The sequence below is a fragment of the Typopeltis vanoorti genome, chromosome 8 (genome assembly GCF_054136105.1).
Source record: "Typopeltis vanoorti isolate ZY-2024b chromosome 8, IOZ_Tvanoo_1.0, whole genome shotgun sequence".
In the NCBI taxonomy this organism is placed as follows: domain Eukaryota; kingdom Metazoa; phylum Arthropoda; class Arachnida; order Uropygi; family Thelyphonidae; genus Typopeltis; species Typopeltis vanoorti.
Window position 1 is genome coordinate 69,560,046 of NC_143556.1, and position 19,014 is coordinate 69,579,059.

Below are 19,014 nucleotides of genomic sequence, written 5' to 3' on the forward strand. Positions count from 1 at the left end.
GGCGTTCTCCTTTTGTGAAAAACTGTAGCAATTTAGTACACTAGGTAGACCAAATTAGATTAACTCTTATCATGCTACTTCAGGTCTTCAGCTAAGTGCATTGATACCATTATTAAACCATTACATTATTTCACATCACATTATTATATTATAACCTTGCACCAAGCAATGGAAAACTCTCAAGGATACCTTTGATTAGCCAGAATATTGTTGAATGTTTTGCTGCCCGCTGATGATGATTTTTATGAGAACAGATAAACCAGTTTCGATGATAACTCTCTTAAATATATGCTGTAATAATAGAAAGTAATATGCATTATGTTGAAATAAATATTGGGTCAGCACAAGATTTCTGATGATAATCCTGAAAGGCACACACACACCTGATTAGTGTAGATGCTTCTTTAGTCCTAATCACACTTTTCATCTTTCTAGGCATACCATCTACCAGTGTGTAATAAGAATCAAGTATTTTAGAACATTATTCCTAGTACATGATGACTAATCTTTGAACAACCATTGAATGTGCTAGTCACAGTAGGTACTCTGTTGAGTACCTGTTCAGATTGGGACTCTGTTCAGAATATTCGTTTTCCTCACATCATTTTCCTCAAACCAGGTTGCAGTAGTAGTAGTAATAGAATCTACTAAGTTATTGTATAGAAAGAAATGTATCTATTCTGTGAAACTTCCAGTATTTAGGAATCATTGCATTATCAAGAAGTATTGCATATACATTGCTGTTTAGAATTCCAGCCATAATCAAAGGGCTCTACTTAGAGAAATAGCTCCAGGCATTCACTACAATAATTCTTCACCATTGTAATTCTTCACCAGTGTAATCTCTGTGTTGATTGCAGTGGTTAATGTATATGTGTATGAAAAGGAGGCTTTAGAGCTGTTGCACAAACTGAATAACAATTCAGCAATAGGGACTGATGGGATATCAGCATGGGTGCTAAAAGAATGTTCAGTTGAACTGGCTGTTCCATTAATTAGGAATAGTGGAAAGAAATGTATGGTACTCCCCATTGCACAAGGGTGGTGCAAATACCAATGTATCCAGCTATCAACCAATCAGTATCTCAGAAGTGGTGAAGATTTTAGAAAAGTTGGTTAAGCCTCACATTCAGAAATGGGTTGACGGAGAATCTCTACTTTGCAATGAACAGCATGGGTTTACTAAGGGAAGGTCATATTTTAGCAACTTACTCACATTCTATAATAATGTTACATGATCTAGACAAGGGGAAAGGATACATCATGATACTTTTGGATTTTGCTAAGGCTTTTGACAGACTACAGCATGGAAGAATGTTGCAAAAATTGGACGATATGGGTTTGGATTATAAAATATTAGCATGGATAAGAGGATGGTTGACTGACAGATGTCAAAAAGTGGTATACGGGGGATGTGAGTCTGCAAGATTTAAGGTAACTAATGGTGTACCACACCACTAGTTACCTTAAATACAATAGCTCTTTATCCACTGTTTTTGAATCTGTACATTAATGATATTTGGAAGGATTTGACAGGCAACATACACTCTTTGCTGATGATGATGTAAAGATAGGCAGGGTAATCAGAAATGTAGCTGATATGCAGTACTTGCAGAATGATTTGAATAGGCTGGAATTGTGGAATGGGAAAATGGATGTCAGTTCAATGTCACTAAATGTAGTCTTGCACTTTAGCATGATTACATATCCAATGTCATATTATATTGATGGGACTATGCTAGAAGAAACTGATCAGGCTAGGGATCTTGGAGTGTTAGCAGATAGGAAGTTGAAGTTCAAGGGCCCTATAGCAAAGATTGCAAATACAATTCAAAAGATAATTGCAATGCTGAAACAAATTTTCACATTTAAAGATAAGGGTGTCAGTTTGCCTCTTTACAAGGCCTTGATAAGACCTCACTTGGACTATTGTGCGCAGGTCTGGTCTCCTGGTTTCCATTGTGATTCTGATACAGTGGAGAGAAAAAGAGAGAGAGAGAGAGAGTGTGCAAAGAAGAGTGTTAAAAATGATATCAGGATTGTGGAATACTGATTATGTAGACAGATTAAGAATTTGTAGACTGCAGACACTAGCAAACAGGAGAAAGAGAGGTGATATGATGGAGAATTACAAACTTTCTGTAAGGTCATACAGGATTTCAGTTGATGGAATTTTTTATTTTATGGAGGATGGGGAAAAGGACAAGAGGGCATCCTTGGACGTTGAGAATGAATGCTGCTAAGAAAGGGATGAGAGCTATGGTTTTCTCTCATAGGGTGGTGCGTGATTGGAATGGATTGCCATTGGATGTTGTGTGTGCAAGCAGTGTGAAAGAATTCAAGAATAAGTATGATGGCTGGTGCATGTAGTATGTGGCCTCCCTCAGTCAGATCCTGACTCCCTGGAGGTCTCTCTTAATAATAGTAATAAACATCTTATAATATTGTAGTTCTTTGCATCCTAGATGGGATTTAAACTCAGATCTTTCTATCCCTTTGGTATTGTCATTATTGATTGAGCTAGGGAGACTTAGCTAAAGACATTTATAAACATTTAAATGCATTTCATTCATCTAAAAATCGAGATGTAATTGGAAGAATTCATCATAAAAAAATATTAATACCAGAAACCCTTATGTTTAATATTTTTATTTGTAAAATTTTTGCATAAGTTTCATAACCATTGTCAATATGGTTATAGGAAAACTCTAAAAAGAACAATAATTTAATTGAAAGCACGTGATATTATGTGCGCTATAGGCCACAGAAGAATAGCTCCATCAGCATTAATAAATATTCAAAATAAATTAATTTAGTTAATTATTTTTAAATATAAGCAAAATTGAATTTTAATTAAGGAACACATGAATGGTGAGTATTAGATAATATAACTTCCCAAAATTTACAAAGTTTTAGGCAATCACTTTTGTTCAGGTTCAGATTATGAATCTGTGTTTCACAGCTTTCTTTGTAGAGTCTTTCCAAAAGAAAATAACTTTTGTGTAATATTTTGGTTTTGTTCCACTGAATCTTTTGTTTTGTAGATAAAGCATAGCTTGCTAAACCAGATTTGTTGGGTTCTTTAAGAGAAATGTATTCTTGATGTTGCCGGCCTGGTTGGCTGAGTGGTTAGCATATCTGCTCTCCAGCCAAAAGGCTGTGGGTTCGAATCCCACGATGGGCATGGATGTTTGTGATTGTCTGTGAAAATACTAGTGGTGGTGGTGGAGTAGGTGGAGTTTCGGTGTAGCTGAGTTCGTTGTATATGGTGGAGACAGAGAGATGTAGAGCAAATGTCCTCCCTCGATGAGTCATGGACTCCTTGGAGGTGTCACATAATAATAAAAATAATTTCATTTCATTATGTCCTTCAAGATGAATTTGTGCAAGTCGACTAGTTTGTCCATAATAACATAAATCACAAGAGCAGGGGATTCTATAAATTCCAGGATAAAATAGAGGGGGAATGTATTGAGTTTGCGAACTGGATGGAAAGTGACTTGTGCGTTAATCTGTCAAAGTAATCTTCTGTTTTTTCTGAAAGTCCCTTAACATATGGAATAAAAATTCTGGAATTTTTTTTTCTGGGGTAGGGGTGAAGATATAATAAAATAAACATTTATTGAATTTTCACTTAATGTTGAGTTTGTTACTGGAAAAAATCTAAGAAAATGTAATTATTGTTCAAAATTGTTGATTCTTGACCACAAGGATTAATGAGAATAAACTAATATTTAGATATTCGTGAAGTGTAGGTGAATAACTAGTTTAATTACCAACTAGTTTCGCTGACGTACGCTGTCGGCTTCATTAGGGTACAATCAGGAAAGCAAAGAAAATGAAAATTACAAGTTAAACGTTAACTGGCAATTTTATTTCAATAACAAAATAGTGCGCGTGAAACAATAAGCGTGTCGCGGATATATGATTTACTTCACATGGTGTATTCTGGTAATTGGATTCTATTTTTTTATATAATAAGCTATATAAAACACAATGAATTGATAAAAGACCCGACAAGTTTTGTAAATCGTTTGACTTACATCTTCCGGGGAAAGAGGTAATTTAAAGTTAAAACATAAAGAAAAGAGAAATTATTAGTAATAGTAAATACTAAACAGTTGTGGACATCTGACTATTCATAAAATTAAAATTCAGAGTGCAGATTCAAAGTAATGATGAGTTACTTGTTGAGATGCATTTTGTAGTTTGCACTGAAGTTCTTTTCTTGTGTGTTTATTGTTCTAATTAAAGTCTTCCAAATGTCTGGTAGGATTAATCCTTGGTTCCTATTGAGGTTATTTGTGGAACGGGCAACTGTACCAGCTTCTTTGAAGATCCTGGAATGGTAGTTTTCTTCTATATATGGCATAAGACTTATTCCATTCAATAATGTGGTTGGTTGTAGAGAAGTGGGAAGAAAGGCCAGAAATATCTTTTCTGTTGTTTCTAACATAGCTGATGTGTTCCTTTTGTCTCACTTCGAAGCTTCTAGACGTCTGACCAAGACTTAGACCACAGGAACAAGGGATGTTATAAACTCCTGCATGTTTGTAGAAAGGATTGGAATCTTTTGGTGATCTTAGAAATTTCTGGATAGTTTCAACTGGTGTTTGAAGGTCACTCTAATATTGTGTGGTTTTATGAGGTGAGCTATTTTTTTGGAGATGTGGTACCAACATATGGAATACTTATAGTAGATATATATTGGGTGTCATCATGTTGTCTTTGTGGTATATCAGAGAAGAGAATCTTGTTAACAAGTCTTCTAGGGTAGCCATTTAGGAGTAGATCGTTCGATATTTTATTTAATTCTTGTAAATCATTATGGTCTGTGGTGAATTGTATAGCTCTTTTCTTTAGCATGTGAATGATGCTGAGTTTTTGGGAGATGTGGTGTGATGAGCTAAAGTTTAGATAATGTCCAGTATTTGTTGGTTTTCTATAAACTGATAAGTTGACACTGTTATTTTCTTTTTTCTTAATTATGATGTCTAGGAATGATAGTTGTTTGTCCTTTTCAAGATCTAGTGTGAATTTGATAGTATGGTGGAACATATTGATTTTGTTTAGGTAATCTAATAGCTCTTCCTTTTTGTGGTTCCAAATGATAAAGATGTCATCAACAAATCTGAACCATGCCTTAGGTTTTGGAGTAATCTGAGATAAGATTTTACTTTCAAGATCTTCCATAAATAAGTCAGCACAAGAGGGTGAGAGAGGGCTGCCCACTGCCAATCCGGTTAATTGTTTGTAAAATGTTTTCTTCCATATGAAATAGTTAGAGGATAGACAGTGGCTAAACAAGGAAGAGACGTCTTGTGGGAATAAATTGTCTAAGATGTTGATAACTTCAACCACTAGAATATTGGTAAACAGGGAAGTGACATCAAGGCTGGCAAGTATATCGTTTTCAGAGATACAGATGTTTTTTAATTTTTTTATAAAATGTGTAGAGTTTTTGATATAAGTATCTGAATAATGGATGTGTTGTTGTAGAATTTTAGCTAGATATTTTGACAGTAAATACGTTGGAGAGTTGATTCCATGCACTATTGGGCACAGTGGGGAGCCATACTTATGCACTTTTGGAACGCCGTATAGTCTAGGAGTTAGAAGATGCATAGATTTTAACTTTTTAATTAGATCTGCAGGCCAGTTTGTCATCTGACATATTAATTCATTGGTATCGTTATGGTTTTTTAACGTAGGATCTGTGTTCAGTACATTATAGACAGATGTATCCGATAAAAGATTGTTGAGTTTGTCTTCATAATCTTTTGTGTTTAAGATGACAGTGCTGTTCCCTTTGTCTGCCTTAAGTATGATGATGTCTTTGTTGTTCTTTAAGTTGAGTAGCGTTCTTTTTTCATAGGGGTGACATTGGTGTGAGGAGATCTTGAAGGAGATCAGAGGATTATGCTGCTTTGCAATCTCAGGTCATTAGCTGTAAGTTGTGGTAGTAGTGATATTGCCTTCTCTATATTGCAGATGAAATCTATTTTTGGTATTACAGTGGGTGTTAAAGCGAAATTGAAGCCTTTTTTTGAGAATAGCGATCTCGGATTTAGTTAGTGTGTGCTTAGATTGGTTAACGATCACTTTGTTGTCCGGTATAGGTAAATGATTAAATTTCTCGATTTGTGTTCGTTTGCGATTTCTGAAGGTTTTATCATAACTTGTGTAAATCATATTATCTAGGACTTGCCAAATATCTTCATTCACGGTATTAGAGATGTCTGTGAAGTACTCATAGCATTTTGAGTCTATTTGGCTTAAAGTAAGTCTTGTATGATGTATTCTTTCACGTAAAATAGAGGGAGATATGTTTTGATAAATGTGTTTAGCTTGTCTAGAATTAAAAAGCTGTCTGAGACACAGGAACTTTGTGATGACGTTTGTCTCGACATCTCTTTAAAAAGGTTAGGTGATTTAAGAACTTTGCTTTTTTACACTTTAAAAGTTCAAGATGGCATACCTTCCGTTTAGTGATCTCGTCGATCCTGTTTATATTCAAAATTGTTGATACTTGACCACAAGGATTAATGAGAATACACTATTATTTAGATATTGGTCAAGCGTAGGTGAATAACTATTTTAATTACCAACTAGTTTTGCTGTCTTTTGCTGTCAGCTTCATCAGGGTACAATCAGGAAAGCAATGGAAATGAAAATTACATGCTAAATGTTAACTGGCAATTCATTAGCAATTGAACGTTAATTCATTAAACGTTAACTGGCAATTCAATTCATTGTGTTTTATATAGCTTATTATATAAAAAAATACAATCCAATTAACGGAATACACCATGTGAAGTAAATCATATATCCGCGATACGCGTATTGTTTCATACGCGCTATTTTGTTATTGAAATAGAATTGCCAGTTAACGTTTAGCTTGTAATTTTCATTTCCTTTGCTTTCCTGATTGTACCCTGATGAAGCCGACAGCATAAGCTGGCAAAACTAGTTGGTAATTAAACTAGTTATTCACCTACACTTGTCCAATATCTAAATAATAGTTTATTCTCATTAATCCTTGTGGTCAAGAATCATCAATTTTGAATGTGAACAGGATCGACAAGATCACTAAACGGAAGGTACGCCATCTTGAACTTTTAAAGTGTAAAAAAACACAGTTCTTAAATCACCTAACCTTTTTAAAGAGATGTCGAGACAACACTGTCATCACAAAGTTCCTATGTCTCAGACAGCTTTTTAATTCTTAGACAAGCTAAACGCATTTATCAAAAAACCTCTCTCTCTCTCTCTCTCTCTCTTTTACATGAAAGAATACGTCATACAAGACTTACTTTAAGCCAAATAGACTCAAAATGCTATGAGAACTTCACAGACATCTCTAATACCGTGAATGAAGATATTTGGCAAGTCCTAGATAATATGATTTACACAAGTTATGATAAAACCTTCAGAAATAGCAATCGAACACAAATCGAGAAATTTAATCATTTGTATAATAATCTTATTGAGTCAAAACCTTTTATACCAGACAACAAAGTGATCGTTAACCAATCTAAGCACATACTAACTAAATCCGAGACCACTATTCTCAAAAAAGGCTTCAATTTCGCCTTAACACCCACTGTAATACTTAAAATAGATTTCATCTGCAATGTAGAGAAGGCAATATCACTACTACCACAACTTACAGCTAATGACTTTAGATTGCAAAGCAGCATAATCCTCTCATCTCCTCACACCAATGTCACCCCTATGAAAAAAGAACGCTACTCAACTTAAAGAACAACAAAGACATCATCATACTTAAGTCGGACAAAAGGAACAGCACTGTCATCTTAAACACAAAAGATTATGAAGACAAACTCAACAATCTTTTATCGGATACATCTGTCTATAATGTACTGAACACAGATCCTACGTTAAAAAACCATAACGATACCAATGAATTAATATGTCAGATGACAAACTGGCCTGCAGATCTAATTAAAAAGTTAAAATCTATGCATCTTCTAACTCCTAGACTATACGGCGTTCCAAAAGTGCATAAGTATGGCTCCCCACTGTGCCCAATAGTGCATGGAATCAACTCTCCAACGTATTTACTCAAAATATCTAGCTAAAATTCTACAACAACACATCCATAATTCAGATACTTATATCAAAAACTCTACACGTTTTATAGAAAAATTAAAAAACATCTGTATCTCTGAAAATGATATACTTGCCAGCCTTGATGCCACTTCCCTGTTTACCAATATTCTAGTGGTTGAAGTTATCAACATCTTAGACAATTTATTCCCACAAGACGTCTCTTCCTTGTTTAGCCACTGTCTATCTTCTAACTATTTCATATGGAAGAAAACATTTTACTAACAATTAACCGGATTGGCAATGGGCAGCCCCCTCTCACCCTCTTGTGCTGACTTATTTATGGAAGATCTTGAAAGTAAAATCTTATCTCAAATTACTCCAAAACCGAAGCCATGGTTCAGATTTGTTGACGACATCTTTATCATTTGGAACCACAAAAAGGAAGAGCTATTAGATTACCTAAACAAAATCAGTATGTTCCACCATACTGTCAAATTCACACTAGATCTTGAAAAGGAGAAACAACTACCATTCCTAGACATCATAATTAAGAAAAAAGAAAATAACAGTGTCAACTTATCAGTTTATAGAAAACCAACAAATACTGGACGTATCCAAACTTTAGCTCATCACACCACATCTCCCAAAAACTCAGCATCATTCACATGCTAACGAAAAGAGCTATACAATTCACCACAGACCATAATGATTTACAAGAATTAAATAAAATATCGAACGATCTACTCCTAAATGACTAACCCTAGAAGACTTGTTAACAAGATTCTCTTTTCCGATATACCACAAAGACAACATGATGACACCCAATATATATCTACTATAAGTATTCCATATGTTGTTACCATCTCCAAAAAAATAGCTCGCCTTATAAAACCACACAATATTAGAGTGACCTTCAAATCACTAGATAGTTTCAGTTGAAACTATCCAGAAATTTCTAAGATCACCAAAAGATTCCAATCCTTTCTACAAACATGCAGGAGTTTATAACATCCCTTGTTCCTGTGGTCTAAGTCTTGGTCAGACGTCTAGAAGCTTCGAAGTGAGACAAAAGGAACACATCAGCTATGTTAGAAACAACAGAAAAGATATTTCTGGCCTTTCTTCCCACTTCTCTACAACCAACCACATTATTGAATGGAATAAGTCTTATGCCATATATAGAAGAAAACTACCATTCCAGGATCTTCAAAGAAGCTGGTACAGTTGCCCGTTCCACAAATAACCTCAACAGGAACCAAGGATTAATCCTACCAGACATTTGGAAGACTTTAATTAGACCAATAAACACACAAGAAATGAACTTCAGTGTAAACTACAAAATGCATCTCAACAAGTAACTCATCATTACTTTGAATCTTCACTCTGATTTTTAATTTTATGAATAATCAGATGGCCACAACTGTTTAGGATGAACTATTACTAATAATTTCTCTTTTCTTTGTGTTTTAACTTTAAGTTACCTCTTTCCCCAGAAGGTGTAAGTCAAACGATTTATGAAACTTGTCGGGTCTTTTATCAATTCATTGTGTTTTATATAGCTTATTATATAAAAAAATAGAATCCAATTACCAGAATACGCCATGTGATGTAAATTATATATCTGCAACACGCTTATTGTTTATGTTCATCTTATTGTTTCATGCGCACTATTTTGTAATTGAAATAGAATCCAGTTAACGTTTAGCTTGTAATTTTTGTTTTCCTGATTTTACCTGATGAAGCCGGCGAAACTAGTCGGTAATTAACACGTTCATTGCCAATCACGCGATATCTCACCAAATAGCCGATCACGTCTTATCGCGTGGACGTCGCTAACTAAATAAAAAAATGTTAAAAATTTGGCCACCACACGAAATTCCAATTTTCAGCTTGGCAATGAATGATATCGCGCGATGCGAGTTCTCGCCAAACGGCCGATCACGCGTTATCGCGTGGACGTCGCTAACTAAATAAAATAAAAATAAAAAAAATTTGGCCACCACACGAAATTCCAATTTTCAGCTTGGCAATGAAAGTGTTAAAATAGTTATTCACCTACACTTGACTAATATCTAAATAATAGTTTATTTTCATGTAATTATTGTGTTCTGCTTACTGAATTCTCACCTATTGTTAGATTGTTACTGGGAAATAGTATCTATGAATGCAAGCGGAGAAGATAGGCTTAAAAGTTGCATATAATTTATTTATATATCTTTCATTTATATTTATATTTGCAAATTAAACTTTAGTCTTATGTTTTGTTTTTACAGAAGGATTTTTTGCAACTGATCTTAATATCTGTTATTGTGAAACTTGTTATAAATTGCGAGGAGATGAACCATATTATATAAAAGGAGAACCACCGAAGGATTTTGCACTTCCATTTGGCTGGTGTCGTTTTGCCTTAAGGTATCTAATTCCAATTTTTAAACTTTTTTTTATATTGCAAATATTTCATTATTGTACATAATGATAAAGAAAGTGTTTTAGGATAGATGCACTCTATTATACCATATAAAAGGAAAGATAATCAAGTAGCATATTTTTACTACTTTCATCCCATTTCATGACATTTATTCCTTTGTTTAAACTTTGTAGTGTATAAAACCAAAATGTATACAAATATTGACCTAGAGACTAAAGGTGACAGCCAACATGTTATTATAGGGGAAAAACTACTTAACAATTCCCAGTAATACAGCAGTATCATGCTCTGACAATCACGGCAATCTATACTACCTACAATGTATAGAAATTATTGTGTAATGCAATTTTGCTGTCTCACATAAACTTTGCATTAAATAGTGAATTACTTTAAAGAAATAAAAGAAAAAGATAATTAAAAGTGAAATTTCTTATTTCCACAGAATAGTAATATAAACTTTATTCATAAATTTAAGTATAAATTTATCATTTATACTTAAAACCCTAAATATTAATTTTTTTTAAATGAAATAAATCACTCAGGTTTATCCACAAGTGATGTAGTAAAATATTCACATCTACAGAGAACTCAACAAGTCAGAACTTAGATTTAAAAAGTTTAATTGTCTAATAGAACTTGTGTAAAATCAAACTTTTTTATAAATATGAACAGTTTGAATTAGAGATTCCTTAAGAAAGAAGACTTTTAAACAAATTTAAACATTACTATAACGTAAAATGTAAATTACATCATTTACATTTTAGTCCTGAAGATACTTCAGGTGCAAACTTTGTTTGCTTACACTTAGATAAAGGATTAAACTAAATATATAATTTTATAGTCTAACCAAGTGAAAAAAAAAATCCAACATCATTCTCTAATCCAGAGTAATTTATTAATAAGGTGTGACACCTTTTGGCAACTCACATAGGTAAATATGACTTCTGCATTACTTCAACCATGGTATCACCTCTGGGTCTGGCTCCCACCGAAGAGACCTCAATAAAGGTCGAAACCAGTCTGGGTAGTGACCCATCCTATAATGCATAGCATTATACATGTCTGCAAGGAGATTTGCTTTGCATTATGGCATACTAAGGCAAGTGATGTGAAGCTTGATCCACTTTTACCACGAGTTGCCCCAGTCCTGAAGTTACTTCAGGTGCAACCTTTGTTTGCTTACACTTGGATAAAGGATTAAATATATAATTTATAGTCTAACCAATTGAAGAAAAAAACTTCCAACTTAAAACGAACTAATATTTTAACAACATTAGCAACAATTTGATAAATTTATTAAACATTTAGAATCGTTAAAGTATTAAGTGTGATGTATGTTTAAAATCAAACCTTTGTCATATATGTAACCACTTTTTATGCACTAACTATGGGGTCTAAAGTTAAAGTAAATAATGGTAAGGCTTGCAGATTTATATATATATATATATATATATATATATATATATATATATATATATTTTTTTTTTTTTTTAATTTGACAAACTTTGACATGTTTCACTATTAATTTATTGATAGCATAGTCAGGAAAATCAGTAGAAAACATAGAATAGATCTGAACACTTTCATAATCACTTATTATTTTTAAAAATAAAGCAACTGATGACATTAAATACATCATATACTTTTTTTTTTGTGTGTATGTGTGTGTTAAGGTAGGTAGGAAGAGAAGACCAACATGTAGCTTATAAGGAATGTGTGGACACACTGGGCTTTTGACACACTATCCAATTCTTACCTTCTATGATGTTCCATTTGGATACTAAATGAACAAATATGGGCAGTTTGGGACTTAGCTAGCCATATAGTATTTCATATCAGCTGAAACTTCATGTACATTAAGATGTTACAGCATAATCAAATATTATATCATCTTCAGCACTGCTGGGTTATAAAAGGTTCATTGCTATTTTTGTCAGGAAACTTGGGGAAAGACACCTGCTAAAATAAACTATAAGAACTGATGATGGGCAGCGTGTCAGTTAATGGAAAAGAAATGGATTACAAAAATACCATGTCATTATGGTAGTTATGATTATGATTAATTTTTGATTAATTATGATCATAATTATCATTAATTTTTGGCATGGCTGACATACACATATTTGCTCAGATAAGTAATTATTTTTTAGTAGATATTGGTGATATTGTTAAACATAATTGGTGGAATTTTGTTTATTTTTGACTGTGTTGTTCAGTGGTGTTCAGGACTTTGCAAAGTCATATGACAGAATACTATATGAAAAACAGAAGTTGGAGCAAATGAAAATGGATATGAGGTTGGCGCGCATGAATAGGGGATTGGCTGAGAGACAGGTATCAGAGATTGGTGTATGGTGGAGTGGAATCAAGGTGAATGAAGGTGACTTGTAGAGTGCCCCACAGCTCTATGCTAGGACCACTGCTCTTTAATTTGTACATTAATGATATAGCAGAAGGTTTGAACTGGGATATTCAGTTGTTTGCTGATGACACAAAATGATGTTGTTTAGTCTTGACTATTATTACACAATATTCTTTCAAAAATGTTCTTTGTTATGTCATCAATGCATACAAGAAAAATGGCGACCAAGACATTGCTGTTATCTGATATCAGTGTGCAGGATTTAACAAAATGCAGTATGTGTTTAATGTATTTGTTGCTAAGAGTGAATGGTTTGCAGTGTGAGAGCAAAAATGGAGAGATTATTTGTCGGAAATGTTTCGTAAATAAGTGTAAGAAATGCGAGAAGTGTCAAGAGTGAAAGAATGAAGTAATTGATATTATGGATACAAGGCAGGATTGTGAAAGTGTTGTGGAAAATGTAGCAGAAGCAGTGAATGATAGTGCACAAAATACAAATGAGAGTTTGAAGGAAATGGTTGAAAGTAATAATGTTGGATGATGAGATGCCAGCGTGGAAAGAAATTGCATTCTTATGCAGACTCCTTCATGTGATGACAAAATGTGAGCTCAAGTAACTGGAAAAACAATTGGCATGTGGTATAGAAGGATGGAGAGTGAATGGAAAAAGCTTAAAAGTGCAAGAAACAGGGTTAAAAGAGATAGTATTGTATGAGGATTTGATGATAAGAAGTATACTTAATGAGAAAGTGTTGAAAGGCATGTTTTCCATGTGTGAAAATAAAGGATGTTAGTGAAGCTTTAAATTTGCAGAAGAAAGAAGTGAATGGGTTAATTGTTTTGGCAGGCAAAAATTATTTGAAAGGTGAGAAATATGCAATGAGAGAAGATATGAAAGAGCTTGTTAGAAGAAGCAAAAACGAAGAGTAAGAAAGCAAAAGATTGGGAGTCTACTGCCTCGGTATGATAGGGCATGAGAAGGGCCATGATTGCAATGAGTGAATGAATAGATTGTGCAGGAGGAATAGTGTGCAGTTTATAGCTGTGTGGAGTGAATTTGACAGATGTAAGGACCTGTATATATATATATATATGCCTGACGGACTGCACTTAAATGGTTTTGGAGTTAGACCTGGAGAAAGTGTTATTCAGTGAGAGTTTGGAAGTGCAAAACCAGGAAAACAGATGGGAGCAATCAAGCATTAAAGCATATTGAAAAATATCAATGTGAATACAGTGGTGGGATTGGATGGCAATGTCAGCCCATGTGCTATGAGAATGAGCAAGAGAACTGGCATTGCCTCTGATGAAGTTCTTTAATCTAAGACTTAGCTCTGGCAAGGTTCCAAGAGAGTGGATACAGAATAAGATAGTTCCATTACAAGTGTCTCCAAGACAGAAGTAGCAAATTAAATTATAGACCAATTAGTATCTCGGGAGTAGTAGTTAAAGTATTGGAGAAAAGTTGGTTAAAGATAAAATTCAGGAATGAGTGGATAGTAATATGATAATCTATGGTAGGCAGCATGGGTCTATAAAAGATAGGTCCTACCTTAGTAATTTGTTCACATTTTATAATAAAGTGACAGCAGAAGTGGATAAAGGAGATACCATGATACTGCTGGACTTTGCAAAGTCATTTGACAGAATACTATATGGAAAACAGAAGTTGGAGCAAATGGAAATGGATATGAGGTTGGTGGCATGGATAGGGTCATACAGGATTTCAATTGATGGAATTTTTCAATTTATGGAGGGTGGGGAAAGGACAAGAGGGCATCCTTGGAAGCTGAGAATGAAGGCCACCAAGAAGAGTGTGAGGGCTAGATTTTTCTCTCAGAGGGTGGTGCGTGATTGGAATGGATTGCCATTGGATGTTGTGAGTGCAAGCAGTGTGAATGAATTCAAGAATAAGTATGATAGCTGTTGTGTGTGTAGTATGCGGCCTGCCTCGATGAGTCTCTGACTCCCTGCAGATCTCTCTTAATAATAATAATAGGAGATTGGCTGATAAACAGGCATCAGAAGATGGTATATGGTGGGGTGGAATCAAGGCGACTGACTAGTGGAGTGCCCCAGGGCTGTGTACTAGGACCACTACTCTTTAATTTGTACATTAATGATACACCCTCTTTCCAAAAAGAACTGAACTTTTCGAAAATAGAAGAAACTAGTGGCATCACCTGTTGTATCTTTTTCTTGTTGAAAGCGGCAGCCTTCATTAGTGTTGTGTCAACTGTTTATGATATTTGTTTCATTAGAAGCCAAGAGTGACAGTGTGTGTTTGGACGAAGAAGTTTTGGAAAATAGTTTCAAATAGAGAGCTGCAATTGACTTTTGTGTTAAACTTTGTAAAAGTGTTACAGAAATGCATCAAATGCTTCAAAAAGCATACGGTGATGAATGCTTATCCCGTACTCAAGTTTACGAGTGGTTTAAGTGATTTCAAAGTGGTCATGAGATGCTTGAGGACGACGAAAAGCCGGGCCATCCAAAAACTGGACTGATTGAAGTTAACATCCAAAATGTGCGTGATTTCATCAAAAAAAACTGAAATCGTCTGTGAGATTGATTGAAGATGAATTGGGGATTCCAAAATCAACTGTGCACAACAGTTTGACCGAGAGTTCGTAAATTGAATTCGCAATTTGTTCCCCAGAAGTTGACTGACGACCAAAAAATGTGTCAAATTGAACACTGCAAGGATCACATTAAAATTGCTGGTAAGGACTCAAACTTCCTTGAAATGATCATTACTGGTGACAAAACGTGGTGTTTTGAGTATGAGCCTGAAACAAAGCACCAGAGTGTTGAGTAGAGACCACCAGAAGAGGGGCATTAAAAAAAAGGTCGCTTGGAGAAGTCAAAAGTAAAGACAGTGCTGATTTGTTTCTATGATTCCAAGGGCATTATCCACAAAGAATTCTGCCTGGCCAAACGGTCAATGGCGAGTTCTGTCTCGAAGTTTTGAAGCAATTGATAGCGAGAATTCCTCACTTATGGCATGAATATCGTGATGACTGACCGTTCGTCAAAACACACTGTCACTCTTGGCACTATAACTTGGCTTCTAATGAAACAAATGTCATAAACAGTTGACACAACACTAATGAAGTTTGCCGCTTTTGACAACAAAAAGATACAACAGGTGGCGCCACTAGTTTCTTCTATTTTTGAAAAGTTCAGTTTCTTTTTGGACAGAGGGTGTATAGCAGAAGATTTGAACTGGGATATTGAGTTGTTTGCTGATGATGCACTAGTGAGGGCAGTAGTTGATAAAGGTGATGTAAATATCTTACAGGATGATTTAAATAAATTAGTAGCATGGGGCAAAGGACAATGGTTATCAAATCAGTGTTGTGAAATGTAAGGTAGTGCACTTCAGGATGAAAAGATTACACACTTTGTATCATATTGATGTTACTAGTTTACAAGAAATTGACGAGCCTAGTGATCTGGGGGTGATGGTGGATAGAGAATTGAAATTCAGAGGACATATTGCAAATAGTTGACAAAATAGCTAAGAGGATTACATGGATGCTGAAAAACACATGACAAGTAAAGACAGAGAAGTTATTATCCCTCTTTATAAGGCTATAATTCGGCCACATTTTGACTACTGTGCACATATTTGGTCACCTGCATTTGTTAGGGATTGGGAGGTGGTGGAGAGGATTCAGAGACGAGTGACCAAACTGGTGACAGTTCTGTGGAATGTTCCCTATGAGGATAGATTGAGGGTGTGTGGGTTGCAGAGTTTAGTTGGCAGGAAGAGGGGGGGGGATATAATAGAAACTTATAATTACTAAAGGGATTCTATAAGATTGACACAGAAGAAATTTTTCAATACATGGGGAGTAGGCAGAACACAAGGGGTCACACTTGGGACTAAGAGCATGGTTAGTAAGTTTGTGTGGACTAGGTTCTTCATATGGAGAGTGGTAAATGAGTGGAATGAATTGCCAGAGGTGGTTGTGAGTGCCACGATGGTGAATAAGTTTAAGGAGATGTATGATAGGTATTGTGCTAATGGATGAAGTTGGTCTCCTGTGATGAGTTGTTTGACTCCATGGAGTACCCATACAAATAATAATAATAATAGTTTAGATCCTTCAAAAGAACAATATGGTGATTTATTAAAGTGCTATTGATCACGGAAAGAAGGAAATAGCTATAATATTATTCAAAATTAAATATGATGATAAATTTCTTGAATGAGAGTCAGGTTCAAGTAGAGTGATATGAGCAAATTTCAAAATTGGAAATTGGACAAAGAGAATTATTTTCTGCTTATGGTTTGCACAATTAAGGAAGTAGAGAAATGTTTGAGAGAGGCAGTTAATGTACATTAGAGAGGCAGTTAGTTTAAAAATAAAGCAAAAGCAGTGTTTCTCATTGGAGACTGTAATAATAGAATAGAAAATGAATCCGACTTACAGAAATGCATTGAGAAAATTTGGATAAAAGGGTAGGACTAAGAATAATAGATACTGATTAGTTATCTGCTCTGGAAACAGGTAATCATTACTATAGTATGCGCACAGATTAGAGACCCTTCGACACTTGTGCGCATGTCAACAGAAGGAGAATCCGTTCCGATAATAGGGTAATCAATCCGTATTGTGGGATGAGTTGTTTATTATTACACATCGGAAAATTAACTTATCTTTTATGATCATTGTAGTTAACTATGTTGCTTGTATAACAGTTGGAAAATTTTACCTATAATGCACGTGATTTCGCGTGTTGGCGATCAATTCATACGATCTTCATTTCTTTCTCCCCTTCAGCTTGAATCGGCTATTCTTGGCAAGTCTCCAAGTGAAGATCTCTAAAGCATAGGCATACTATAACACCATGTGTTCTCACCACATGAATTTATGCATGTGATGAGAACACACAAAACAAGAAAAAAAATTATCAGTTACATTATTGTTTTGCAGTGCCACTCTTAGACCTAGGCAGGAAGGGCACTGGTATGGGCCCTGCATATCAGAAACACAGAAAAATTCATTTGTTAAAAGGTAAAAAAGGAAAGATTAAGAATCATTGTTATGGAAAAATAAATTTTATGGAATAAATATATAATAATTTAAGAGTTATGTATTATCTCTATTTTATTACACATGCAAACATTGCTGACCCAATATCAGAAAGCCCACACATGCACAATAATAATTAAATTCAGTAATCTTTGTTGAAAGTTTATTTTTCTTGGTTAGACTATAATAAATTTAGTTTAATCCTTTATCCAAGTGTGAGCAAACAAAGTTTGCACCTGAAAGTATCTTCAGGACTGGGGTAAGGTGGTACAACACCAGGCAACTCATTGCAAAGGTGGAGCAAGCTAACATCACTCCTATCTCAGTATCTCCCATAATGCAAAACACATCTCTTTGCAGATATATATAATGTTATGCATTAAGGGAAGGGCCACTACCCAGACTAGTTTCGACCTTCATTGAGGTTTCTTCAGTGGGAGCCAGGGCCAAGTGGAGATACCAGGTAGAAGCATTAGCAAGGTCATCTCTACCTATAGGAGTTGCCAAATGGTGTTTTTATTAAATTACTTTAATAAAAACACCATTTGTTATTAAATTTTTTATTAAATTACTCGTGATTTAGAGAAAGATGTTGAAAGTTTATTTTTCACTTGGTTAGACTATAATAAATTTAGTTTAATCCTTTATCCAAGTGTGAGCAAACAAAGTTTGCACCTGAAAGTAATAAAAAGGTGGCACACCATTTGGCAACTCCTATAGGTAGAGATGACCTTGCTAATGCTTCTGCCTGGTATCTCCACTTGGGCCTGGCTCCCACTGAAGAGACCTCAATAAAGGTCAAAACTAGTCTGAGTAGTGGCCCTTCCCTTAATGCACAACATTATACATATCCACAAGGAGATGTGTTTTGCATTATGGAAGATACTGAGATAGGAGTGTTGGTAGCTTGCTCCACCTTTGCAAGGAGTGCCCTGGTGTTGTACCACCTTATCACAGTCCTGAAGATACTTTCAGGTACAAACTTTGTTTGCTCACACTTGGATAAAGGATTAAACTAAATTTATTATAGTCTAACCAAGTGAAAAATAAACTTTCAACATCTTTCTCTAAATCCAGAGTAATTTAATAAAAAGGTGGCACACCGTTTG

At 34.8% G+C, this 19,014-nt stretch overlaps 1 protein-coding gene across 3 annotated transcripts in view; it reads left to right on the forward strand.

Annotated features, from left to right (window-relative positions):
* The window catches only part of Neurl4 (neuralized E3 ubiquitin protein ligase 4), a 646,806-nt gene that overhangs the window by 573,110 nt on the left and 54,682 nt on the right, over positions 1–19,014 (forward strand). For all 3 annotated transcript variants that reach the window (XM_090397278.1, XM_090397280.1, XM_090397281.1), the window contains one exon: positions 10,347–10,485. In XM_090397278.1, the coding sequence (XP_090253404.1) occupies positions 10,347–10,485 (139 nt within the window). The remainder of the gene's footprint in view (positions 1–10,346; positions 10,486–19,014) is intronic.